Genomic DNA, 23,967 nt, shown 5'->3' on the forward strand with positions numbered 1-23,967 from the left:
ATGAAGGAGACCAAGATGGTGCAGGATCAGGGAGAAACCACACCCCTGCCAGAGGCTCTACTGAAGATCGCCAAACGGGAGCTGCGCGAGGATCGCTGTACCCGGGAGCAGAGTTTGGAGCAGCTTCGGAATTGGGTGGCCAAGAACGAGGATCTGCAGAATGTTCGAAGCGATGACACCTTCCTGCTGCGCTTCCTGCGGGCCAAGAAGTTCAGCGTACCCATGGCGGAACAGACGCTTCTCAAGTATTTGAATATCCGACGCACATTCCCGCACATGAGCACCCAGTTGGACTATCTGGAGCCGCGACTAGGAGATCTCATCGATCAGGGATACATTTTTGCAGTACCGCAGCGGGATAAGCATGGTCGCCGGGTGGTGGTCATCAATGCCAAATGCCTCAATCCGAAAATCCACACCAGCTGCGACCAGGCTAAGGCGCATTTTCTCACCTATGAATGCCTGATGGAGGACCAGGAGACCCAAATCACTGGCCTGTCCCATGTGGGTGACTTTGCCGGCGTGTCCACGGCTCATGTGACCAACTGGAATCCCACGGAGTTTGCCCGCATATTTAAATGGGGCGAGCAATCGCTGCCCATGCGTCACAAGGAGATCCACCTTATTAATGTGCCCTCCACGTTGAAGTGGCTCATCGATTTCGTGAAGAACCGCGTCAGTTCCAAGATGAAGAACCGTCTGATCATTTACGGAAGCGAAAAGGAGCTGATGAAGAGCGTGGATCAGGGATGTCTGCCGTTGGAGATGGGTGGCACCATGCCCATGCGCGAGATGATTGAGCTGTGGAAACAGGAACTGGGGGCCAAGCGGGATTTGATCCTTAGTCTGGACAAGACCGTCCTGCTCTCCGATCGCGGCATCCAGCGGAGAAGCAGCTTCAATGCGGAAAAGGCCTCCACCGGCGGACCCAACTTCGTTTCACAAATCGAGTCCATCGAGGGCAGCTTTCGGAAGTTGGAGTTCGACTAGCCGAACCATTTCTAGTTGTAGTATTTAGTCCTTAGTCTTAGGCATCATCCGTTAACCCAATGCGCAACGCTTCGCTGGTCCCCCGATCCTGGCCAGGGCCGCTTCTGGGGATCCCTGATTCGCTTATCGGTGGCACCCGCTTTACTCATCCTGCGCTTCTTTGTATACTGTTTGTGTTTGGCGTACAATAAACGAGAGGAATAACTTGGAACCTTCTGCTTTTTCATTCACTTGGTTTTTTGGTGGCCAGCATAATGTGGCCATTGGCTTAACTCCTGCTGCAGTGCCTCCGTATTGCTGCCCTCCACATACAGTTCGTATTCTGGCTGTAGTTTCCTGCGTTTCAGGGATTCTAGGATCAGGGCCTGTGCCGTCTTCAACTGGCAAATGCTGGGTGCTTTTCGGCTGAAGTTGCCCACAAAGGCCATCACCAGAGAACTATTTCCAGGCAGTTCCCTCGAGAAATTGCTGGTATATTGCCATCCACAGGCTTCGAAGGCCTGGCAGTCTCCGGCGATTAAGAAATTGTAGGGCAGTTCCTCCAAAAGAGACTTCTAAGGATTCGAATGGGTTTTATTTAAATGGTAGTAAACATATTTCTGATTAACTCACCTGCAGCTTGTGTATAACTTCTGGGCAATCTTCTCGGCACTCGGTGCTCTCTGTATGCGTAAAAATTACATTGATTGTATCCAACAGAGTTCCCTGACCCTGAAAATCCGCATCCGACCATATATCATGCTCTACCAGACTCAGTTGGTAGCCAAAGTCCGGCATTTGGGCTGCAAGCATTTCAAAGTGATTCAGACATTAAGTTGCTTTGACCATCCTAAAAAATAAATTTTCAGAAATTTAACAATGAATCATAAAGCTGATCTACAGTCAAAGGCATAAAAAAAGCCCATACTGTGATTTTGTAAACATTAAGTGTAAGTACAGATAACAACATTTTATAATACGAATTTAATTTGAAAAAATTTACTGCTATAAAAAAAAAATGTTATTGAAAATAACAATTAAAATAATATATTTTACATTTTATAAATACAGCAATGCAAAGTCTAATGTTTAAAAATTTTTTGAATACAATTAATTTTTTTATATTTTGTGTTATTTACAAATAAGTAAAGGTACCATTCAAAAATTATAATTTTAAAATATCATTAAATCTTTTTGAAATAATATTTTTATTTAATTTAAATTTTAAATAAGTTTGCTAATATTTTGTGGTAACTTTTCTAGTGTACATTGACCACTTCCGCCACAAAAACTCAGAGGTTCAGCTTATCATAACTCACAGCTAATTCAGATTTATTTATTTTCAGAAAAGCGAATCGAGCACGTACTCGGCCACCCCGACCTCCATCAGCTGGGAAACTCACTTTGTTTCCAGAGTAAATAGACGGCCAGTGCCAAGGCGGAGGCACACATGACCAGAAATCCGACCGATCGCCAATTGAGGCAGTCTTTTGTGAGGATCGAGTTTCCGGAGGAAGGCGACGAGGAGGAAGAAGAGGTTGCAGAAGATGTGGGTGACTTAATGGATCTCTGAGCTGCTGCCAGCAGGGGCGTTGATTCGCTGACTCCGCAATCCTCTTCGACCCGAATGCGGATATTCTCGGCGGATCCAGCACTGCCATATGAAGAACGGGAGATCCCAGCTGGCGAGGGACTACGGCGTGCTATCGTACCGAAATATAGAGCAAACAACACATTATGGAGCTTAGCCAAGATAAAAGTGTGCATTTGATTAATCCAGTGGCACAGTTTGTCCAGGCTACTTTCATCTTGGTGGGCATAGTATTTGCTGATCGCACGCAGACTGTGGGCACTAACGAACATCGGTATCTCGCCTCTAACTGATGTGTTAGCCAACGAAGATGATACCACATCTCACCCTTTTCTTGCTATCTTATCAAAAGACGTGCTATCTATCGTCGGACTTACCCATTATCACGGCTAAGTGACTGGAGTCCATGGTTAAGCTGCTCTTGGTGCAGCCTCGGCATCAAGGTGTTGTTGTGGAGTGGGTCAGACCCTTACCGGATCGCACTGGAACGCACCACTTGATCGATCAATCGGCGCTGGCAACCACCGCCAGCAGAATGCACAAAACGACTGAGACGAGAACAAGGGAGAGAGCCCGCATGAAGCACAACATTTCCATAAATCATCAGCTGGACGCCTTTAGGGGTCTCTTATCAAATATACTCTTAAACTCTCTTAGCCTAGGAATCGGTTTAAAGCCCGGAATAACATTCGCATCGCGTTTATTTGCCTTTCGCATTCTGATATCTTCAACTAGACTCTAATAACAATCATAAATGGGTTTCGCTTTATACACAGAAGTTGGCTTTGCTTAATTTACAGTGCCGAGGCTGCTCCTCCCTTAAGACTAACTTAGGCCTGGGAACCGTAATAAGTTGTGAGCATGCTAGCCAGTCCAGGTGGCAGCCGCAAAAACACTTAATTGGACACTGGACAGAGACTTGGCTTGGGACTTGGAACCATTTTAAAAGTTGACGAAAGACAAGACATTGAGTTAAAATCATTCGAAAATCTAAAAGAAATGCATTCGCTTATGTGCCTAAACTAAACTTATCGGGTATTACGTTTCCGCACGGGGTTGACCCAATCCAGCAGCTGCCCATTTTAAGGGTTCCTACACAGCCTTTACTTGAAGGACCTCCAAATCTGCCAGGAGCACAGGGCGGCCGAGAGCAGGGACACGCCGCGGTGCAAGTATTTGGTTTTGGAGTTGGGCGAGTAGCCCAAGATCACAGGCGAGGATACATCTGTCAGTGGGAGTTTCTCCAATACGGTGTCGTTGTTTTCCACCTGAAAAAATTTCGAATATAAGTTAGTTTATCTAGAATATAGGAGTTGTTGAATTTCAGACCTGATATTGACAACAAGGATCGTAGTTCCAGGACACCGTGTAGAGGCCGGTGCAAAAGAGCGAGAGGGCGCAAGCCGGGGCTGCAATGATGGGGCGATCCCGCCAAAGCAGGCTGGCCACCAGGGAAACCACTCCAGTGGCAACCGCTGTCTTGTGCAGGCAGTTACCCACCCAAATCCATCGACCTGTAATCACAGAAGAATTTGGTAAATTTAAATATAGTTCATATTTATATTAATAATTTTAAATCCCTAAAAATATGAAATTCTGAAAAAATATAAATCAGATATGATCTTCAATTCTTTTAGTGTATACTACTTTATGATAATGTCCATCCCTTTTGATCGGATCGATTACAAATTTTCAGGATGTTCTATGCTTACAAAATATAAAAAAAAAGGTTTTCCAAAATCAAGCTTAAAAAACTTGAATTTACAAGAAGTAGTCTTATAAGAAAGGTGTTCCCAAGAGCTCACCAGTTTCGTCGCCTAAGCGCGGTGGCTCTATAATGATGAAGTCCACCTTGGCCTCCAGCGCCTTGTCCAGTTCCGCCTCGAATCTTTCGTGGGCATTCGAACTGTCGTAGACCTCGCGGATGACATGGAAAGTGGGCACCTTACTTGTGCTGCCAAAAGAGAGCGACAATATATAAATCAATCGTGGTTATCTGGACGTGTAATCCAAGGTTAAGGTCGAGATTAAGCTCCAAACGGCCAGAAGCCATTGTGCGCGGAGATAAATAAAGAAGCCGCCTGGTAAATTGCATAACCAGAAAAGGGCACTTTAAGATCTGGAATATGGCTGCACCCAGGTTCAGCTCGTTGCGTAATCCACACTGCATCAACGTCGCTTGGAGTAATATTTACCTTTCTATGTTTCTGCTAACCATTTTACTAATAAATTTGTTGTTTTTTATTTTGTTAATAAACTCAGTGCGGCCGCAGCTGGACCGTTAAAATATACCAAATACCTATGAAATGAGTACCAAAAAATCCAGCGCAAAATGCCAAAATATTCCTTTTTGGGCGGGATTCAGTGGAAGATTTGAACTAAGTAAGATCGTTTGCTCGATTATTTGACGATTTAATTTAAAAACATGCCCATTTCGTAAAATGTATAAAAGATAAAGTTCGAGACAAAAAATCGTTAAGTTGTACATTAATGTACATAATAAAATAATTTTAATTCAGCAGTAGTGAAGTCTGTCGCGCCTCCAAATAACAAATAAATAACAGAAATATTTTTTGAACATATTCATATGTTTTTTTAATGTAAATCAATCAAACTATGTGCCACTTGCTTGCTCTTGAATCTTTCTGACTAGAAACTTTTACCGACTGACTTTGTGGTTGACCCTTTTTGTATTTTGAGAACTTTCAGCTGACAAAAAATCGAAACTGACATTTTTGAAATTGAATAAACTGCTTTTTAAATTATAACGCTGGAAAATATTATACAGATACCCGGGACACAAGCCATCGGCTTGAGTCTTTAATTTTGGAGACTCCCAATCTATGACTCTCACCATTTTATCTATAGTTAGCAAAGACTCTTTTTATCTAAAAAAAAAAGACGCGTAATTTTAAATATATACCAATTTTTTATTATTTGGTAAAACATCAATGTTTTTAAGGCATCGGTATAATCGATACTATTAAAATATAATAGGCTAATAAATCATCATTTTTTTAATGTAAAATTCTATGTAAGTAATAAATTACATTTATAATATTAAATTATGTCACAAACGGTTTTTCTTAAATATGAGTCACTGCTAGCTTAGCGGCGTCACCCACCAACCATTTTAGGAAGACCGTATTTTGGAAACAATATCAAATTTGAATTTAACGGTTCCCAATTTTAAGACGTTGACAACCCTAGACTTGCGGCGCAATCACCCTATGTACCAGTTCTGCAACAGCACCCCAATCACCCTGTGGACCAGCTGTTTGGTGGAAAGCAAACAAATTCATTTATTTCAATTTCACCGGTAATAGTGCTTGCATTAACTTAACTATTGACTTAAATTAAGTATTAATCGATAATAGCCAATACTCACGTACACAGAGCATACCAAACAAGACGGTCTCGTCGCGGCGCTTGGGGAAGATTTGAAAATGGAAAAACATCACCACCGCTTGCCGCTCCCGGAATTGCACGACGACAAGCACAGGCACAAACAGTCCAATGGCGAGAACAGCAATCGCTTCCGGCCGCCCAAGTACAAGGCGCGCGGCTACGTCGCCGTGGACAACAACAACCTGAACCGCAGCCAATCGCTGGGCTCCTGCAGCGCCAACAGTTCCCAGATCGCCCACGCCATCTCCTTCCGGGACGCAGGATGTCCGGACGCCAGCACTCTGCCATCATCCCCGGTACAAGCGGAGCTGAGTACCCTGTCGCTGTCACACTTCGAGAGCTGCTTCGAGCGGCTGGCCAAACTGGGCGAAGGATCCTTCGGCGAGGTCTTCCAGGTGCGCGATCGCACCGACGGACGGCTGTACGCCGTGAAGATCTCCAAGCAGCTGTTCCGCGGTGAACAGTACCGCGCCGAGAGACTGGAGGAGGTCCGACGGTACGAGGAGTTCTCCGGGCACGAGAACTGCATTCGGTTCATCCGCGCCTGGGAGCAATACGACCGGCTGTACATGCAGATGGAGCTGTGCCGCGAGAGCCTGGAACAGTACTTGCTACGCTGCCAAAGGATTCCCGAAGAGCGCATCTGGCACATCCTGCTGGATCTGCTGAGGGGCCTGAAGTCGCTTCACGACCGGAATCTCATCCATCTAGACATCAAGTTGGACAACGTGCTGATTGGCGAGGATGACGAGACATGCAAGCTGGCGGACTTTGGCCTGGTAATCGATGTAGATAGGGCCAATAACCACCATGCCACGGAGGGAGACTCCAGGTACATGGCCCCCGAGATCCTGCAGGGTCACTTCTCCAAGGCGGCGGATATCTTCAGCCTGGGCATCGCCATGCTAGAGCTAGCCTGCTACATGGATCTTCCCTCAAACGGGCCACTTTGGCACGAACTTAGACATGGCATACTGCCCGAGGAGTTCATAAACAGTGAGTTTCCAATGGGTTACTAATTAGACCACCAGTTAACCGTGTCTTTCTCGCCACAGAAATATCCCTGGAACTGCAGTCGGTGATCAAGTCCATGATGATGCCTGATCCCGCACAGAGACCCACAGCGGATCAACTACTCTCACATCCCAAGCTGCAGCACCTGCAACAGAAGCGCAAGTCGCTAATAAACCTCAGTATGCTTGTAAGGGATCGTCGGTGCACCTTTAAGATCATTTCTAATCTGCAAATAACTTTTAGTCGCGAAGTTTGAGGCGGTCTCGTCGCGCCGTCTGGGGAAGAATGTGCAATTGGAAAACGGCCGCCTTTCGTTATCTCCTATACTTCCTGGAGGTCCTGCATCTATCCAAGTCCATAGCTCCCTCACAGCCCAGGATCAACATTATTCCCACCTCGCCTTCGTCCAAAGGAGTGCCTCCAGTGCCCCGGGTGGAGATGCAGCTGGTTGGATCCACACCCATTGCCAATCGAGACTGTTACGCCTCCGATTTCCTTTCCGGCGACGACGTACTGGACCTGTCCAATCAGGGAACCCCCCATGTTATGAATTCCACGCCACTGAACACAAACCAGGGCAAATCTCGAATGGATTTGCTGAAGAACAAGTAAGTGTCCTTATTGCCTAAACACAAGGCTAGCTTATAATCTTATCCATTTGCAGTGTGGATTCGCTGGGCAGGTTCGTCCAGGTGCACGATTTTGAAAGTCCCTGCTCCGCTTTGTCTTCCGCCAAAGTCCTCGACACTTCCTCGTTCCGACGCAAAAAGCTCTTCGTCCTGGAATTCGAAGACGAGTGAGTGCGGAGGCAACGAAAAATGGAAACTCATTGAATTTATGATACAAACAATATCAGTTACGAAACACACCAGATACATATGGCAACAGAATATATCGTTAATTGTATTTAGCTTAGTTGTAGACTGTAGAGTTGTACGAAGTTCCCTAGATTTAGTCTTACAATTGTGTAATGTTAATGCTTCTTTAGAAGAACTTGTTGAACTTGAACATATAATCATGTGATATACATACGAAAAGCGATTTGAAAAGTTTAAAAATAAAAACAGCTGATTGAAGTTGTACTCAATCTCAACTGGATAAATAACCATTTTTGAGTGAAGTGTACATCGTTTTTAAAATCATCGCTGGCTTTTAGCTATATTGTAATTTTTGTTAAAAGCTAAAAATAGCTGTTAAAAGGTCAGATCGACAGCACTTGCATTGTTAGAATCACGATCTGGCAACGCTGACACTTGCACGTTTTTAAAAAAAGTAAACAAAAATTGGAAATTAAACAAAATGACCAGGAAGAAGGCTCCCAAGAAGAAAACCGAAGTTGTTTTCGACAACAAGAAGCGTGTGTACGTAAGAAGCGACAAAGAAACACCTAATGGTATTACATCTTCCACTCAAATCCCGCAGAGAGTTCCTAAGTGGCTTCCGGAAAAGGAAAAATGAACGGCGATCACGAGCCAAGGCGGAGCTGGAAAGGAACCTCAAGAATGAGCGCAAACGTATTCGTCAGGAGGTAAAAGATGGCTTCAATCACCTGAAGAAGTCCTTTGAGCCTCTGCGCGAACTCACCGAGGAGGACAAGGCGGATGAGAAGCAGCAGGAAGAGACCTACGAAGATGACGAAGTGCAGGTGAAAATCGTGGAGCTTACCACCAATGATCTGGCAGCCAAGCGCAACATGTTGGGAGCCAACACGGCGGAGGAGAGTGAGCCAGAGGAGCAGGAGGCCCAAAGTGAGGAGGATGAGTCCGCCCAGCCCAACAGGATACCCGGCATGGACTTCGATCCTAATGCCCGCAAACGCAAATCCAAAACGGAAGAGGAGGAGCAGCCCAAGGCCAAGAAGGCCAACACCACACCTCAGCCAGATATCAAGAGCAAAAAAGACCTTGACCGTCTGATGAAGACCAAGACACTGAAGAAAATGCACCAGAGCAAGGCGTTCAAGCAAAAGGAACGGCTCGACAAGAAGAACAATCTGAAGAAGGCCAAGAGGGACCGCAATAACACCATCAAGAGCGTTCCAAAGCACCAGCGGAAGCAGCTCAAGTACGGAAAGGCCAACCAGACCAAGTACCGAAAGGGCCGGATGGTCAACAAGAAGGAGCTGCGGCGGAAGCGCAACGCCGACTAAGTTTAGCTTTTAGCATAGTTTGTTTTACGGTTTATTTACTATTACTCTAGTTGATCAAATAAACTGTTTAATTCCTGGCTTGTACAATAATTTTGCTAATACGCCGGTACATTTTCTCTCGCCTGCGCACATAATTCTCGGTCATATTCATAGTACATATACATCCAACATGCTTTATTTTTTTGGGTTATTAACATTGGCAATATCGCTGCTCGCCGCTGTTCGGTTATGCTCTATAAATAAAAGGGGGGCGCCGCTAAAATTACACTCGATTTTTCATGGTTCTAGGTCTATTCTCGAAATCTATGTACAAACTTTACTTGCTTGGTTTCTAGAATTAGTCTTAAAATATTGGGTTGCTTTATTTCCATTATGCGCAGCTGTTAGGCGTTTTAGGTGTTTGCTTTTTCGGGAGTAACATTTTTTAAAAATGAAACATTAGAGCGTGGCGGCCTTAGAGCGGTAACCTTATATCCTCGCAGACACAAGGCTACCGCTCCAATGTATTGAAACGGAATTCTGCCAAACACAATAAAAATGCCAAAAAACAATCTCGCATTCTTTTCTCATACTTATTGATAGGCTTAGATGCTAATGGGGCCGTGATGGGGTAAGGATTCGGGATGATTCTGGGGGCAACAGTTACGCTCTAGCTTATAGCTTACAGTCCTACGCCTACTCCTACTTCTAATATGTTCATCAGCAGTTAAAAAACGTTTACAAAACTCATGCGAAATTGAAATCCAATAACAAATGCACACGCCGCAGTCGCTTCGACGTCTCCTCCTTCTGATCCTCGCCAATCCGCATCCAGTTAGGATTGCTGCTGCTGCTGTGCCGATGGCTGTCGCCGGTTAAAGCCACCGCCGGCGGCCATGTGACGCTGGAGGGCCTGGCGCTGGAACTTGGTGCTGCCTGGCCCGCCAAAGCGGTTGAACTTGAACTTGTTGCGCTGCTGGTAGTTCTGGCGAAAGTTCTGGTTGTAGAAGCGCGAAAATCCGCCACCTCCTCCGCCATTCTTGTTCCAGCGCTTCTGGCCCTCGTACTCCTGGAATGGATTGTAGCCGGGCGTGCTGTTGCTTGCATTGCTGCTATTGTTTCCCTTGGCCGATCCAGACTTCACCTTGCGCTGCCGACCGCGATCCATCTCGTTTTCTTCGTCGTCATCGAGGTCCCGCTGCCGCTGCTCTCTCGCATCCACCAGTAGCTGCAGAAAACAAAATATTCAACAATTAGAATAGAGTTTGCACCATGTTAATGGGTGGGCTGACATGCGCTTGGTAATGAAGCTTATGCAGATGAGGTACGCTCACGAAAGAACACTGGGATGCATATTGTATTCGAAATGGGTGAGTGGCTTACGGTTTACGGTTCACGGTTGACAGGTTATCAGGCAAAACGGTAACGGCACGGTTGAATTTATGGCGTATCAGGCGGGGAAGGGAAAGAAAGAACGTGCCGGCCAGCAGTCAAATCATAAGCTTCATTGCACGGGCCACGGATGCGGAGTCATCGGATGAATTACCTAGGCTCTGGTGCAGTTAGTCACAATCCCCTTCCGCAATGACTTTTGCAACTCTCACTCTCTCTATACACTCTTAACGCTTAGCGAACGGGGGCCGCATTGGGGAGTCCGTCCGGTTGGGGAACGGACACCGTCAACGCAATCACAGACTATTCGGGGTAATCGTACTGTTTGTATTGTGTGTGCTTTGTGGGGGATAAGAAAGAGCCTCGCCTGCGTCTGATACCGCTACTGCAATTACGACCACGTCGTTACTGTCACTGCCGCTGGCCGCGTTGACTGCTACCGAGCTCTCGACGATATCGCTGCCATCCAAACTGCCGTGACCAGCTATCCGTTTAGCACAAACCAACTCAAAAGGCTAAATGAATGGGGATAATGTGGAAACAAATGCAAATTACAAACAAGTTCGTTTAGTAAATCAACACAATCCAATTGCATTTCATGCAGCAACTAAGCGAACGACAAATATCAAAAGTATAGAAAGTAAAGAAGACCAAATAACCAGACAAAGAACGAAATTTAAGTTAAAGGCGCAAAAGCAGTTGCGATAAGAATAAGATGTTAATTTTAAATTAATTTTAATCTTATTGAAATCCCAACGTTCTTTTTGAACCAAACCCCTTATGAAAAATTTTCACTATATAAAGTTAAGTACAGAGACACGTGTCAATAGATAAAAAGCCGAGGAAGCAGTACGTTTGAAACTTCTCCCTGAACTTACCTCTTTCTCAAGCTCCGCGGGCTTGCCATTCCAACTGAGTACTGAAGAGCCGTATCCACGATGCGATTGCTTCAGCAGCTCGTTAATGGTGCTTCCATTGGAGGTGGGCTCGCTCTGGTATCCATTACCGACCCTTGGCTGTTGGTGCGACTTCACTGCGCTGCCGTTGAGCAACTTTTGGCGCTTGGCGCCTGGCGTTGTCGGTGAGTCTGCAGAGGCTTTGCTACTGGCGAACGGATTGCGATGCGTCTTGCTGGGCGTCTGGATTTTGGCTGCCGGCGCTTCCTCCTCCTCATCGTCATCATCATCATCGTCGTCGTCGTTTGCTTGAACGTCATCGTTTCGGGTAACTTTCCAGATACCCGTCTTCGATTTGATAACTGCAGGCGAGGGTGGCGTCTTTGGCGAGGGCGGTGCTCTGCTTTGTGACTGCGATTGCTTCTGTGGGTGCCAGCCATTCGTTAGCTGGATGCTTGGCTCCTCCTCCTCATCGTCGTCGTCCTCACTTTCGGCCGACTTTTTCAGGCTCTTGAATATCTCGTCTATGGCATCAGTCTTTTGTTTGCTGTTGTTAACGTGAACCGATGACGAGGCGGAGCCGTTGGTGTGACCGTTGGTCTTGCTGTGACCATTGGTCTGTCCAGACTCCTGCTCCGACTCGCTAGAGTCGGATCCACTTCGACGCTTGCGGGGATTGGGCAGTGGCGTCTCTTCCTCCTCGGAGGCGGATTCGTAGGGCACTAGACTTTTCAGTGGCGTTTTGACGGGAGTCTTTACTTGGACCTTTATCGGGGACTTTGGCTTCTCCGTGTGATCCTCCGTCATCTTGGGCATGCTCGGCAGCTGGGCTGTCGTTGGCCTGGGCTTCATCTCCTCTTCGCTGTCTTCATCCTCCGAGGAGATTGGCAGATATTGTTGCTGGTTCATTGATTTGTGGTTGCTGCTGTTGCTGCTGGTGGAGGAACTTTTGTTACCATTTGCAGTGGGAGCTGGAGTAGCATCGCCTTTAGCGAGTGTGCCAGCCAGTGAAGGCTTCGCAGATTCCTGAAACTTTCCGGTCCCCAGCTGGAGACCGTTCTGCAGATTTTGCTGGTGGTGCTGCTTGAATTGGATAGCCGTCTTCTGGGCATTGCCATTGCTGTAGCCATTAATTCCGCCGGGCGGCAGCTGGGGACCGATGAAACGGGTTGGCGAGGGCGAGGGCGAGGACACAGTCGCCGCCGGTACTGGCAACGGGCTGTGTCCGTTGGTCAGACGCACTCCATTAGGCCTGTTAGCCGCCGGACTGGCAGCCTGTGACAGGTCCAGTTCGTAGAACATAATATAGGCATTTGTGTTGCAGACACTATGCATTGCAATGGGCCGCACGTAGCTGTCGTCGAAGTTATAATAGCTACCCGAATCCGTAGAGCCAATGGCCGTATAGTGACCGCAGTGCTGGGAGACTCCCAGATGGGTGACCATCGAGACCAGGCGGTAGGTGAGTGGCTGAGCTTGGGCTGCTGGTGAACGGGCAGCGAATTTGCTCAGATCGATGCGTGGCTTAAAGGATATCTGCTTGGTCAATTTGTTGCCTATCATGGAGAAGCGCTTAAGCTGGATGCACAGCGTAATGGGGGCCCGCTCCAAGGAGAACTGCTTAGTTGCAGATACCTGAAAGAGATGGTGCTTGGTAAATACGATGTGGACAATGGAGGCCAGGAAACACATACCTTCTTCTTGCATCCCTCGCACTTGTATCCCATATCCTCGAGCCGCTCGCGAGAGAAGTGTCCCTCGAAGGCATCCTCCAGAGAGTCGGCCTTGCGGATGTCGAGCAACAGATCCTGAAAGTGCTGGAACGTGATGGACACGTGGTTGCAACTCAGACAGCGGACCTCGCTACGCAAGTATCCGCCGAAAATCTGCCCCAGCGGAGTAGTCTCCTTCACCAGCTGGTCCAGCTCTTTGTAATTGCGGAAACGCATCAGATATGCTCGCTCCATGGCCTCGACGAGGAAGCGCAGAAACTCGTGCGCATCCTCCTGACGTCCGACAACCATGTGCTTGCAGATCTGCTTCAGCTTCGAGTAGATGAGGAAGGGCCTGACGGCCGATTGATTGCTTTGTGTGGCCTGCAGGGTCTTGGCCATGGCGCAGACGATGCAGCCACCAGATTCGGCCACATTGCAGTTCTCCAGATGTGCCTGCTCCGAAACGAGCCAATTGGCCAGTGCGGGGATGTGCAGGAGCGCCTGGAGCGTGGAGTTGAGGTAGCAGGTGTTGCCCACGTTGATCATGCCCGAGCCCACCTGCCATTTGCGCTCCGACTGCTTCCAGCCGATGCGTATGTTCTCCCGTGGATATAGGACCCTCTTCGGTTTGGGCAGCTCATTGGGATTGTTAGTGGGATGCGGATGATTGTTGTGGTTGTTGTGATGCGACTGATTGTTGGGGTGCTCCGTTGACTTGCGAGCTCCATTATTGTCTGCAAGGGGAAAGAGGATGGTAGCCAGTTTAAGCACGTGCCACAGGAGATGGCAGCAGGGCAACAGGATCAGTTTGAAAAGCAGCCACAGGGTGAACCCGTCCACCATTATCACAGTCATAATGCATTTAGTGGATCAAATGCCTTTGTCAGATTTATCACTTGCTTGCTGCCTGCGCACCGTGCTGCCAAAATAAAAATAAAACGAGCTGTGCTCGCTGTGGAAACTGCTGACACACAATTGCACACACTCCTACGGTCACCTGTGCTCAGTGTTGGAAAGGGCGGTCGCTTTTTGTACCTAAGTACAAAGCTGTTTCAAAAATGATATCTTATCATTTAGTTTGAAAAAATTGAGAGCAACTGCAAAGCTAACGCCAAAAAAAACATGGTTCTGAAAAAAATAAATTTTTCAAAATTTTTGTTTTTTTTGTTCATTCCACCATAGTTTTATGAAAAACAAATTAAATTTGAAACAAAACTAATTTATTTGTATTAATTACAATTAAGCTCAATATGATGCAGTATTATTCATTTCTAATATGAGTCTTTAAAATAAAATTGCACTACAGTAGCAGTTTTTCCCCTATCTAGATAAAGTATCTTAATCAATCATAATATTTGCAAGATAAAAGGTGGGTACTCAACATCAGAATATAGGTACACATATTTCAGATATTACACAACACTGCAGTGCGTTTGATAACAGCGAGCGTGTGAGCGAGACGACGATTAGCAGAAGAAAATTAGTGCTGATAACAGCAAGCGAGTGAAAGGGACGAAAAGTAAAGAAGCAGACGCAGTGCAGACATAGTTGTCCCGCTCCGACTCAAGGGGTTGGGGCAGCACAGTGTTGCCAACTGAATTTTTGGCGCGACCTAACAGTGGTTGTTGTAAGCACTCTTCTCCCCTTTTATGTCTTTGTAACCGTGTTCAAGGCATTGACCAGGCCAAAAAGAAAAAGAACATCTTGAAGCATCTCCTGCTTCTTGGCTTTGTGTCTGCACTTCCTACACCGTGTGAATCACTTTTGCATTCTCGCCTTTGTTTGCGCTCTTTTTATCACACACAAGCAGATTGCGACGCATTTACCGCATTAAAAATAAAAAAAACAAAGCCAATAAAAGTACCGCTGGCGCTGGCCATGTGTGCGTAGAAAAGAGACGGAACTAGAGAGGGGAGCCCTCGTGCTTTTCCTTTTTTTTCTTTTTGCCGCTGGAAAGGCAGCACGTTTTTTTCCGCCACAACTTCTGTGAATCAGAAGTTTAAGATGGGGCGTTGTTGTTGCTGCCTTTCCAGCTCACTCTTTGCGGCGTTGTACTTGTTTTGCTTTTCCGCGTATTCCTTTGCATTCTGTTTACACGACACGTACACCACCCAAGCGCCGTCACACACGCACACAGAGACACACGAGCGCCTAAAAAGTACAGGTATGCTGCTCTGCCGACGCCGACTGCGCTGCCCGCAAAATGCAGGCAGAGCAGTAAAAAAAAATCTTAGCGGAAAAACAACACACGTGATTTGTGGAGGGATATTCCCAGAAGATCGGGCAAAAACAAACGGGAGGATATGTATGTACATATGCCCAGCATATACATATAGAGATAGCACATGGAAAATTGCGCAAAATTGCCACACAAAGAAGAAACACAGACGAAGGCGGAGACGAAGAAAAGCCACTTTTGCGTTTGCAGGCAACTTTTTGATGCATGCATTTTTCTTCCCTGCTTTACTCACCATGTCCATTTGCGCCCACAACTTTGCCAGTGTTGTTTTTGCCACCAAAACCATTGATGGCGCCTGCATTGCCAGGCTTGATGACAATATATTTGGACTTGAGGTTATCCAGCACCGATTCGTTGTAGTTGGGCACCTCCTCGTATTCGATTTTGGCCATCAGGATGCGCTTGGCATTGGCCACCAAGTGGTTCTGCAGGTTGCCGGATGAGTCCTCGCCGGCTTTGGCCTGGTCGGCGGAGGAGCCCGAGGAGTTGCCGCCAAGGGATTCCCGCAGAGCGGCATTGACCACATTCGCCGTTTCGCACACGGCCATCGAAACGGGCATGGCGATGCTCCGGCTGGGGACTTGCGGTGGAATTTTGAAGGGGATGGGTGGAGGTGTTGGCCACCCAGTTAGCTAATGGTCATCGGCGATCCTCGCAGATCCTGCAGATCCTCCTCCGCTCTGCCCACACGTCCTTCAACACGCTCTTTGCTCTCTCCCTCTCTCTCTCCCTGGACTCCCTAACTCCACTCCACACACTCTCTTTCTCTGCTTCTTGCTTCACACACCGACTGCGACACCGACACACGCACACTAACGCACTCGGGAACAGTCTTTTTCTGGCTTTTTCGCGCTGCGATTTGTTGGCCAACTGAACATTACGATTGGGGAATACTCGCTTGCAAATCGCCTACAAATTTCGAACGAATTTTAAAACGAAATGTCTGCTTTCGAAAATAATGACGATTCCTTCCCTCGTGTTTCTTCCGACTGCGGATTCTCTTTTCGCACCATATTCTTCGTTTGGGGATGCCAACTCGCGGTGAATCGTCAAGCACGGTCACCGCGGAAATATACCTTATATACCGTTTTTACTTTTTCTCACGAAAATGCGATAGGCTAGCGGAGTCACCCACCACACGTAGTGCGTACACTCACCTATCGTCAAAAATAGTTAAATTAAAAACAAAGTTAAAATAAAGGATTCTAATATTTGAGACGACATAATAAAAAAATATTTATTGTGCTCCTCTTTCCAAAGACATATATAATATATAATAAAAATACCAACGAAATATTAAGAACTTTACTTGCCCCCACCTGTAGTTCCCTAGGCAAAAATCATGTAAAAACACCATAACTCCAAAAAACCACCGTAGTGTAAACAGGACCTCAAATCTATGTAAAAAAAACCAAGTCTTACGACTTTCGAGTGATAACAGCAACCCCCTAGACTGGACGGGGCCTTTATTGTAACGGTATTTTAAAACCTTATCAGTAGCTATCTATCGATAATTATGAATGCGCCTGGCAACCCTTTTCTTGTTATGTTGATGCAACTGTTGAGCTAGAACTTAATTAAGACCAGTTACCCAAGCAGAATGGCCTCATCCACAGGTCTCCTGGTGGTGTCCAACATTAAGCACCTGGGCAAATCCCTGCGCGCCATCGAGAAGTACGTGAACTCACTGTACATCCACTTAAATGTGGCGGGGTCAACGTCCACGACGTCACCAATTCCGCCGCCTCCGGTTTGGGGTCGTTTAATCTCGCAGCTCTACGCGAACAGCAGCAGCTATGTGGGCAATCAGTTGGACCTGCGGGTCCTTGTCTCGCCCCTCCGACCAGGAGCCAGTGGATCCTTAAAGTTGCGCCAACCAGTAGATCTGATCTTTTCGGATGCACATCATCCAGAGCTGTGCGACCGTCTCCGGGCGGATCTCAACATCAGCAAGCCCACCATCTTCCTGGAGGACTCGGCCACCTCGGATTTGAGTGCTCAGCAGGATGCTACGCAGGCTCCGAAGATGTATCCCTCGGTTGTCCTTGGTGGAACCTTCGATCGCATACATCTGGGCCACAAGATATTCCTCACCCAGGCGGTGCTGCGCACCTGCAAACGTCTGGTTGTGGGCGTAACGACCGCCGCCATGACGAAGGGTAAGCACTGGATGATTCGGCACAAAAGATTCTTATCTTAATGGCCTTTGCTATCGCTGTCTGCAGGAAAGACGCTGCCGGACTTGATTCTGCCCGTGGAAGAGCGTATTGCCCGGCTAAGGGAGTTTTTAATGGACATAGATAGCACGCTCCAATACGAGATTGTGCCCATCGATGATCCCTTCGGACCCACGCAAGTGGATCCCGATTTGGACATGATTGTGGTCAGTGCGGAGACACTGCGAGGAGGTCAGAAGGTTAACGAGATACGCAACGCCAAGCAGCTGCGGGAGCTGGAGATCTTTGTGATAGACATTGTGGAGAGCAACGTGCATGATGGCATCCATGAGACCAAGGTCAGCTCGAGTAACACGCGGATTGATCTGCTAGGATCCCGCTGGCGGAGGCCCGAACATCGCCCACAGCTCCCGGCGCGTCCCCACATCATTGGATTGACTGGGGGAATCGCGTCCGGCAAAAGCAAGATGGCTGAAAGATTGGGCAACATGGGCGCTCACGTAATCGACTGCGATAAGGTAGCCCACGATGTATATGAGCCGGGTCAGGTGTGCTACGAGCGAATTGTTCGGCATTTCGGAATGGGAATTGTTGCCGCAGACGGTCGCATCGATCGCACCAAGCTGGGACCTCTGGTGTTTGCCGATCCCAAGGAGCTGCAGGCACTCAACGGGATTGTCTGGCCGGAACTCATTGCGGAGGTGAATAGGCGGTTGGATACTCTGCGCTCCCAGGCCGAGGTGCCCCGTGTGGTAGTCCTAGAGGCGGCTGTACTCCTGCGAGCAGGCTGGGAAAGCAATTGTCATGAGGTGTGGTCCATGATTGTGCCGCCGGAGGAGGCTGTGCGGCGAATTATCGAACGCAATAACCTGAGCGTGGAGGAGGCCAAGAAGCGGTTGGCCAGTCAGGTGCCCAACACGGAGATCGTGACCAAGTCGCATGTCATCTTCAGTTCGCAGTGGGATCATGATTTCACCCAGAAACAGGCGGAACGTGCCTGGCAAATGCTCACCAAGGAACTGGACTCGCATCAGAGCAGCCTTTAAAACAAGTGGATATTCAAATTACCTGCTAGCGATTGTTGAACCTTTTTTGTATGATTCTTTATGCATTTGTTGTACATTGCTTAGTTGTAAGTCGAAAGTTGAAGAGAAGTTGCGGGAAGTCATTGGGAAAACCGTGAAATTTTCAATGGAATCCAAGTGGGTAACCTAGTGGCTCTCGCCCTTCTTGCCGGCCACTCTCTTGAAGTCGTTCATCTTGGTGGTCATGATGGGCGAGCCGATGAAGCCGATATAGTCGATCTGCGTCACATCGCCACCCGACTGGTTGTTCTTCACGAAGATCTGGATGTTCTGCACGTTCTGGAACTTGACATAACGCAGATTCACAGGCACTCCGTTCTCCAGCTCCTTCTCGGCCAGGCTGCAAAGTGAATTAGCACCATGAGTACAGAAAATGTGTTGAGAGTAAGATATTAGCCACCTCAGATCCTGCACACTGGTCATGGACTCGGCCATGTCAAAGTCAATGGTCCGTGGCTGGTTGATAAACAGCTTGACGTCCTTGGGTCCCAGTTGAGAAGGTGCCTTGAACTTCAGCGAGTGGATCTTGACCGCCTGGTTGAAGGTGATGGACAGGATCAGCTGCTCGTCGCAGTCGGACTGCAGGTAACCACCGGCGGAGGCCAGGGCGTGCTTTAAATTGTGGTCATCGGCTTCGTTGAGGCACTCGCACTCCTGCTTCGAAATAAAGGTGTTCAACTCCATCTGTTAAGAGGAAGAGAGATTAGTTTGCGAATCTTTAGATCGTGGACTACCCTACCAATCCCTGGCCGTAGTCCTCGCCCGCCTCTTCGCCGCCGCCGGTGCCGATGTGCTCCTGGATCTTGGCCTCCAGTCCGTTGACGTCCGCTCCCTGGATGCGGTCGATCTTAGTCCTGTTTCTGTAGAAGATGAATGTGGGCATGGCCGAAACGCCCTGGCCGGCGGCCGTGTCCTGGCACTTGTCCACATCGACCTTCAGGAAGATAGCCTTTGGGTACTTGTTGGGGAACATCTCGAAGATGGGCGCGATCCGCTGACAAGGACCGCACCAGCTGGCCGTGAAGTCCACAACCACAAGACGGACGCCCGCCTGGGTCAGTTCCGCTTGGAAATGGGCCTCGTCATTGATCACACGCACGGACATGGCGACAGTTAATATTTTTTCGATCGGAGATTTCTTTGCTGCAGGATGGGATGGCGCAGTGCACAGACACTGACAAATGTTATTATTGGCTTTAAATGCGAATTTTTTTAAAAAGATGACTGGCATATAGAGGTGGTTTGACCATCGATATGTTATTATCGATACAATGCAACGTGACCGCAGATAAAGCTATGAGAAAATACTAAAAAATACTTTCTATATGTTTAAATTATGTTTTTTTGATTAATCTACTTGTTTTAAAAGTGCTTACCTTTCAACACAGTTTTCAAAATGTGTAACCGGAGGATTTTATTAATTGATTATTTTTGAAAACATTTAAAATACCTATTAAAAGAATTAACATAGTAATCTTGGATTCAATAGTCAATTCAAGTTTTCCGCCCTATGCTCTAGGGTTGCCAGGGCTCGTGACTGATAAAAAGGGCGGGCAAACTGGCCACGCCACTCGAACTTTCGATACTATCGATTAGTCGGCATCGCCTGGCCAGTGGCAACACTATCCGTACCTCGTGTTTCATAGTCGGTCGCATTTTCATTAAAGTCGCCATTTTAAAATTATTAGAGTCGAGTGCACTATGGCGGACGTGGAAAAGGAGCCCGAGAAGACCATCGCCGAGGATCTGGTGGTGACCAAGTACAAGTTGGCCGGCGAGATCGTCAACAGTGAGTATTCAGAGCCCGTAAACGGCACAGGGAAAAGCGATTCCGACTCCAGGAGGCGCTGCTACGTGGCGCTTACACAATTGACAAAATGCCGCTTTCCCTTTTACGCCACGCGTTGCTAAATCCGCCTATTTCTGGACTCTGTCTGCTCGTTTAATTTTAGAAACCCTCAAGGCGGTAATTGGACTCTGCGTGGTGGATGCCTCCGTGCGGGAGATCTGCACTCAGGGCGACAATCAGCTCACCGAGGAGACCGGCAAAGTAAGCGGCCACCTGGTGGTCTTAATTTCCCGATCCTTTGTCCTATGATTAAGAATTACACCTTTGAGGGTCCCCCGATGGTGGGCCATGTGCTGTTTGGGCTGGAGACCACCTCGTGGTCGCCAGGCACACGCGGGAATTTACATACCCCACGTGCAGGGCTTGTGTGCTCGCTATTGGGCCCCAAGGATTTACAGATTATGAGATCTGAGGACACTCCAGTCGCTACAAAAGACTTTTTGCCTAAGGAACACAAAAACTAATACAATCTTCCCTCTTCTTTCCATAAGGTATACAAAAAGGAGAAGGACCTGAAGAAGGGCATTGCCTTCCCCACCTGTCTGTCCGTTAACAATTGTGTCTGCCACTTCTCGCCAGCTAAAAACGATCCCGACTACACGTTAAAGGCCGGCGATGTTGTCAAAATGTGAGTTATACCTCTTAGTAGGCTTGTTTAGTCTCTAATCTCTTTTATTTTCCTATCTACAGCGACCTGGGCGCCCACATTGATGGTTTCATTGCCGTGGCAGCTCACACAATCGTGGTGGGCGCTGGACCGGATCAGAAGATCAGTGGTCGCCAGGCCGATGTCATCCTCGCTGCCTACTGGGCTGTTCAGGCTGCCCTGCGTCTGCTCAAGTCTGGCGCCAATGTGAGTTTGCCTTAATGTCTAAGTAATCCTTGCAAGAAACGGATTGTCTGACGCCATTCTCCAGCGACGGAACATCTCAACACTTGCAGAGATCAGCTGTGGCAGCTGGTAATTGCCCTAGTCTAATATTTAGGACTGTAGGCTCCTTGCCAGTTGTCCACATGGTTACTTCTTCTGCAGGCAACGGATTGATTGCTGCTTATACCCTAGCACACTTCAGCTCAACGCCTGCGGATAGAAAACGTGTCAATTTCGTGAACTGAATAAGTTATACCAGAGACGTGTTCGGTCTTTAAAGTTGTCCACATCTGTAAAATATAATCTGCTAGAATTGTAATTTGCAGGCAACGGATTGGCTGTTGCTTAACTCATAGCTCAGTACAGCTCAACGCCTGCAGAGAAAAACAGTGTCAATTTCGTGAACTGAACAAGTTTACATTTCAGAAATGTTCGGTCTTTAAAGTTGTCCACAATCGCATAGCGAATTCCGATTAGTTATTTATTATTTTTGCGTTATCTATTTAATGCTATGATAGGTGTTTAAGATTTTCCAATTCAAGGAATTGTTTTTACTTATCTCTGCTAGCTGCAGTCCACGTAGGCCTCTTTAAAATGTTATTAATAACTTATAGCTTAAATAATATAACGATTAAACACCAATACTAATTGATATATTTTCAATACACTTTACAGAACTACTCCCTCACCGATGCCGTGCAACAAATCAGCGAGTCGTACAAGTGCAAGCCCATCGAGGGCATGCTCAGTCACGAGCTGAAGCAGTTCAAAATTGATGGCGAAAAGACAATCATACAGAATCCTAGCGAGGCGCAGCGAAAGGAGCATGAGAAGTGCACCTTCGAAACGTACGAGGTCTATGCCATCGATGTCATCGTCAGCAGCGGCGAAGGAGTGGTTAGTAATCCATCAAAAATACCTATCTTTTCAACTCTTTGTTCAATGATTAAAAACGAGCGCTTGAGGCTGACTTGGCTGGAGTGCGGAGTTTGTTGCGAGAGCGTCTTGTACGCTCGGCGGGTTTATGTTGTTAAAACCCGGCACGTGCAAACACCAAGGTCTGGCTATCTGTTGTCCGGAGATTGTAAGATTATGAGATCTGAGAACGCTAAAAAGAAGCTGAACCCTTGTTCATTGGGGCTAGAAACACAATTGCTAAGCTATTTGTATTCGTTGTAGGGACGGGAGAAGGACACCAAGGTCTCCATCTACAAGAAGTCTGAGGAGAACTACATGCTCAAGCTGAAGGCCTCCCGTGCTCTGCTGGCAGAGGTGAAAACCAAGTACGGAAACATGCCATTCAACATCCGCAGCTTCGAGGAGGAGACCAAGGCCCGCATGGGAGTCGTTGAGTGCGTCTCGCACAAGATGATTGAGCCCTTCCAAGTGCTGTACGAGAAGCCATGTAAGTGTAATACATAGTACTATTTGTAATACTCCATTGGCAAAACTTAATTCCGGATTTGGTACACCTTCGGGTGCTGAGAACGGCCAGACATTTTGCTAGAAAAAACCCCAGGCTTTGACGTCTTCAGCAGTTGCCCCAGTATGGCCTCTGTCTGAACATGCCACTGCTACAAATCCATTAAATTAACAACTTTTGTCATAATCACTTATTGTCCCTATCATGGTCGTTACGACGGTTACGTTAAAGATTATACGTAAATCTGAATGCCATATTTAATTTTCCCTCATATTTGTGTAGTCGATGACCCTGACAGCTAGTAATATAAGTACCTTTGTCAGTTTAAGTTTTGTAAACATCACTGACATCATAAAAATAAATAAATAAACCAACTATTTCCTTGAATTACAGCTGAGGTTGTGGCGCAGTTTAAGCACACGGTTCTGCTTATGCCCAACGGCGTCAACTTGGTTACCGGCATCCCATTCGAGGCGGAGAGCTACGTGAGCGAGTACAGCATTGCGCAGGAGGAGCTGAAGGTGTGTAACACTACCGAATGATGTCACGCTCGTTACTAAGTGAAATCTTTCCTTTCTAGACGCTTCTCACGCAGCCTTTGGGTCCCGTGAAGGGCAAGGGTAAGGGCAAGAAGGCGTCAGCTGGGGCGGCGACAAAGGTGGAAACGGCGCCGGCCGTCGAGACCAAGGCATAGACCATCCTGCTGATGAAGATCTGCACCACCAACCCAACAACGGAAACCACAATGTGAACAATTGCGCTGCCTACCGCTGCCGCTCCACAGATTTTTACTATCGAATTCGTTGCGTATTAAAGCCCTTTTGACAACAGAACAGAACACGGCTACAATTTGAGGATTCCTGTTCACACCAGCAGCGAATTAAGAACGCAAATCCATTTCCCCGAGAATCCTCCATCTATCAGCAGGGCGGTCGGCCCAGCGTGAACTTTACCTCTTTATTTCCTTTACTATAAGCTGCCTTCGTTTATCGGTTTGTTCAACACCAACGCAACGAAAAAGCAAAGCAAGAACTGTCGTCAAATTGTAACAATTTTAACGCTAAATGATCTTAAAATTTAATTCAAGAAAAACGTTATTAACGCTGCGTAGTAGGTATTAAATAAAATTAACATTTTCTATAAAACAGCCGATAAATGCTATGCGACTTTTTCATTTATCAACTTCCTGTCCGCCCCACAGGGGCCAATC

General features: G+C 47.2%; 9 protein-coding genes across 15 annotated transcripts; 5 read left to right on the plus strand and 4 right to left on the minus strand.

Annotated features, from left to right (window-relative positions):
- On the plus strand, positions 1–1,201 carry Cralbp (Cellular retinaldehyde binding protein). The gene has a single exon (XM_017076597.4). The coding sequence runs from the start codon at positions 1–3 to the stop codon at positions 988–990; it is 990 nt and encodes a 329-aa protein (XP_016932086.4). The 3' UTR covers positions 991–1,201.
- A 16-nt stretch (positions 1,202–1,217) lies between these two features.
- PGRP-LD (Peptidoglycan recognition protein LD) lies at positions 1,218–3,104 on the minus strand. Of its 5 annotated transcripts, XM_017076599.4 has the most exons (4): positions 2,938–3,104; positions 2,373–2,672; positions 1,603–1,772; positions 1,218–1,544 (listed from the first exon to the last, which is right to left on the minus strand). In XM_017076599.4, the coding sequence occupies exons 1-4, from the start codon at positions 2,966–2,968 to the stop codon at positions 1,218–1,220; spliced, it is 828 nt and encodes a 275-aa protein (XP_016932088.3). In that variant the 5' UTR covers positions 2,969–3,104. The 5 variants fall into 5 exon arrangements, with proteins under 5 accessions (XP_016932088.3, XP_065720426.2, XP_016932087.3 ...); XM_065864354.2 differs by lacking the exon at positions 2,373–2,672; XM_017076598.4 differs by having other exon boundaries at positions 2,373–3,104.
- A 139-nt stretch (positions 3,105–3,243) lies between these two features.
- On the minus strand, positions 3,244–4,871 carry Pmi (Transmembrane protein Pmi). Its single transcript, XM_036815602.3, has 4 exons — positions 4,756–4,871; positions 4,366–4,514; positions 3,890–4,074; positions 3,244–3,828 (listed from the first exon to the last, which is right to left on the minus strand). The coding sequence occupies exons 1-4, from the start codon at positions 4,776–4,778 to the stop codon at positions 3,664–3,666; spliced, it is 522 nt and encodes a 173-aa protein (XP_036671497.1). The 5' UTR covers positions 4,779–4,871; the 3' UTR covers positions 3,244–3,663.
- An 888-nt stretch (positions 4,872–5,759) lies between these two features.
- On the plus strand, positions 5,760–8,075 carry Myt1 (protein kinase, membrane associated tyrosine/threonine 1). Its single transcript, XM_036815600.3, has 5 exons — positions 5,760–5,879; positions 5,938–6,964; positions 7,024–7,169; positions 7,226–7,590; positions 7,647–8,075. Exons 2-5 carry the CDS (start codon positions 6,007–6,009, stop codon positions 7,780–7,782), a joined length of 1,605 nt encoding a protein of 534 aa, XP_036671495.2. The 5' UTR covers positions 5,760–5,879; positions 5,938–6,006; the 3' UTR covers positions 7,783–8,075.
- Positions 8,076–8,191: 116 nt separating this feature from the next.
- On the plus strand, positions 8,192–9,221 carry vito (nucleolar protein viriato). Its single transcript, XM_017076534.4, has 2 exons — positions 8,192–8,343; positions 8,405–9,221. Exons 1-2 carry the CDS (start codon positions 8,282–8,284, stop codon positions 9,129–9,131), a joined length of 789 nt encoding a protein of 262 aa, XP_016932023.4. The 5' UTR covers positions 8,192–8,281; the 3' UTR covers positions 9,132–9,221.
- On the minus strand, positions 9,147–16,381 carry scny (ubiquitin specific peptidase 36). Of its 3 annotated transcripts, none has more exons than XM_036815598.3 (4): positions 15,585–16,379; positions 13,093–13,847; positions 11,381–13,033; positions 9,147–10,338 (listed from the first exon to the last, which is right to left on the minus strand). In XM_036815598.3, exons 1-4 carry the CDS (start codon positions 15,910–15,912, stop codon positions 9,946–9,948), a joined length of 3,129 nt encoding a protein of 1,042 aa, XP_036671493.3. In that variant the 5' UTR covers positions 15,913–16,379; the 3' UTR covers positions 9,147–9,945. The 3 variants fall into 3 exon arrangements, with proteins under 3 accessions (XP_036671493.3, XP_065720552.2, XP_016932080.4); XM_065864480.2 differs by lacking the exon at positions 15,585–16,379 and adding an exon at positions 14,978–15,008; XM_017076591.4 differs by lacking the exon at positions 9,147–10,338 and adding an exon at positions 10,494–11,017 and having other exon boundaries at positions 15,585–16,381.
- A 509-nt stretch (positions 16,382–16,890) lies between these two features.
- Ppat-Dpck (Bifunctional Phosphopantetheine adenylyltransferase - Dephospho-CoA kinase) lies at positions 16,891–18,706 on the plus strand. Its single transcript, XM_017076602.4, has 2 exons — positions 16,891–17,511; positions 17,578–18,706. The coding sequence occupies exons 1-2, from the start codon at positions 16,953–16,955 to the stop codon at positions 18,573–18,575; spliced, it is 1,557 nt and encodes a 518-aa protein (XP_016932091.4). The 5' UTR covers positions 16,891–16,952; the 3' UTR covers positions 18,576–18,706.
- On the minus strand, positions 18,608–19,857 carry Txl (Thioredoxin-like). The gene is made up of 3 exons (XM_017076603.4): positions 19,354–19,857; positions 19,015–19,298; positions 18,608–18,954 (listed from the first exon to the last, which is right to left on the minus strand). Exons 1-3 carry the CDS (start codon positions 19,843–19,845, stop codon positions 18,741–18,743), a joined length of 990 nt encoding a protein of 329 aa, XP_016932092.2. The 5' UTR covers positions 19,846–19,857; the 3' UTR covers positions 18,608–18,740.
- Positions 19,858–20,235: 378 nt separating this feature from the next.
- LOC108011442 (proliferation-associated protein 2G4) lies at positions 20,236–23,913 on the plus strand. Its single transcript, XM_017076578.4, has 8 exons — positions 20,236–20,403; positions 20,567–20,664; positions 20,955–21,091; positions 21,154–21,316; positions 22,010–22,231; positions 22,514–22,739; positions 23,151–23,278; positions 23,338–23,913. Exons 1-8 carry the CDS (start codon positions 20,316–20,318, stop codon positions 23,449–23,451), a joined length of 1,176 nt encoding a protein of 391 aa, XP_016932067.1. The 5' UTR covers positions 20,236–20,315; the 3' UTR covers positions 23,452–23,913.
- Positions 23,914–23,967: the final 54 nt, after the last annotated feature.

Source organism: Drosophila suzukii, chromosome 3 (genome assembly GCF_043229965.1).
Source record: "Drosophila suzukii chromosome 3, CBGP_Dsuzu_IsoJpt1.0, whole genome shotgun sequence".
Lineage (NCBI taxonomy): Eukaryota > Metazoa > Arthropoda > Insecta > Diptera > Drosophilidae > Drosophila > Drosophila suzukii.

Excerpts from the sequence above, each read along its gene's own strand:
- PGRP-LD (XM_017076598.4), bottom strand. The coding sequence starts at position 2,832 with ATGTTCGTTAGTGCCCACAGTCTGCGTGCGATCAGCAAATACTATGCC. Across the intron at positions 1,773-2,372 it reads CTATTTACTCTGGAAACAAA|CCCAAATGCCGGACTTTGGC; the intron begins GTGAGTTTCCCA and ends AAATGCTTGCAG. Across the intron at positions 1,545-1,602 it reads AAGTTATACACAAGCTGCAG|AAGTCTCTTTTGGAGGAACT; the intron begins GTGAGTTAATCA and ends TCGAATCCTTAG.
- vito (XM_017076534.4), top strand. The coding sequence starts at position 8,282 with ATGACCAGGAAGAAGGCTCCCAAGAAGAAAACCGAAGTTGTTTTCGAC. Across the intron at positions 8,344-8,404 it reads TTCGACAACAAGAAGCGTGT|AGAGTTCCTAAGTGGCTTCC; the intron begins GTACGTAAGAAG and ends CAAATCCCGCAG.
- Myt1 (XM_036815600.3), top strand. The coding sequence starts at position 6,007 with ATGGAAAAACATCACCACCGCTTGCCGCTCCCGGAATTGCACGACGAC. Across the intron at positions 6,965-7,023 it reads GCCCGAGGAGTTCATAAACA|AAATATCCCTGGAACTGCAG; the intron begins GTGAGTTTCCAA and ends TTCTCGCCACAG. Across the intron at positions 7,591-7,646 it reads ATGGATTTGCTGAAGAACAA|TGTGGATTCGCTGGGCAGGT; the intron begins GTAAGTGTCCTT and ends ATCCATTTGCAG.
- Ppat-Dpck (XM_017076602.4), top strand. The coding sequence starts at position 16,953 with ATGGCCTCATCCACAGGTCTCCTGGTGGTGTCCAACATTAAGCACCTG. Across the intron at positions 17,512-17,577 it reads GACCGCCGCCATGACGAAGG|GAAAGACGCTGCCGGACTTG; the intron begins GTAAGCACTGGA and ends CGCTGTCTGCAG.
- Cralbp (XM_017076597.4), top strand. The coding sequence starts at position 1 with ATGAAGGAGACCAAGATGGTGCAGGATCAGGGAGAAACCACACCCCTG.
- scny (XM_036815598.3), bottom strand. The coding sequence starts at position 15,912 with ATGCCCGTTTCGATGGCCGTGTGCGAAACGGCGAATGTGGTCAATGCC. Across the intron at positions 13,034-13,092 it reads GCGAGGGATGCAAGAAGAAG|GTATCTGCAACTAAGCAGTT; the intron begins GTATGTGTTTCC and ends CATCTCTTTCAG. Across the intron at positions 10,339-11,380 it reads CCGCGGAGCTTGAGAAAGAG|CTACTGGTGGATGCGAGAGA; the intron begins GTAAGTTCAGGG and ends TGTTTTCTGCAG.
- LOC108011442 (XM_017076578.4), top strand. The coding sequence starts at position 20,316 with ATGGCGGACGTGGAAAAGGAGCCCGAGAAGACCATCGCCGAGGATCTG. Across the intron at positions 21,317-22,009 it reads TGCTCAAGTCTGGCGCCAAT|AACTACTCCCTCACCGATGC; the intron begins GTGAGTTTGCCT and ends TACACTTTACAG. Across the intron at positions 22,740-23,150 it reads AGTGCTGTACGAGAAGCCAT|CTGAGGTTGTGGCGCAGTTT; the intron begins GTAAGTGTAATA and ends CTTGAATTACAG.
- Txl (XM_017076603.4), bottom strand. The coding sequence starts at position 19,845 with ATGCCAGTCATCTTTTTAAAAAAATTCGCATTTAAAGCCAATAATAAC. Across the intron at positions 19,299-19,353 it reads AGGACTACGGCCAGGGATTG|ATGGAGTTGAACACCTTTAT; the intron begins GTAGGGTAGTCC and ends TCCTCTTAACAG. Across the intron at positions 18,955-19,014 it reads ACCAGTGTGCAGGATCTGAG|CCTGGCCGAGAAGGAGCTGG; the intron begins GTGGCTAATATC and ends TTCACTTTGCAG.
- Pmi (XM_036815602.3), bottom strand. The coding sequence starts at position 4,778 with ATGGTTAGCAGAAACATAGAAAG. Across the intron at positions 4,075-4,365 it reads GCGCTTAGGCGACGAAACTG|GTCGATGGATTTGGGTGGGT; the intron begins GTGAGCTCTTGG and ends CTGTGATTACAG. Across the intron at positions 3,829-3,889 it reads ATCCTTGTTGTCAATATCAG|GTGGAAAACAACGACACCGT; the intron begins GTCTGAAATTCA and ends AAATTTTTTCAG.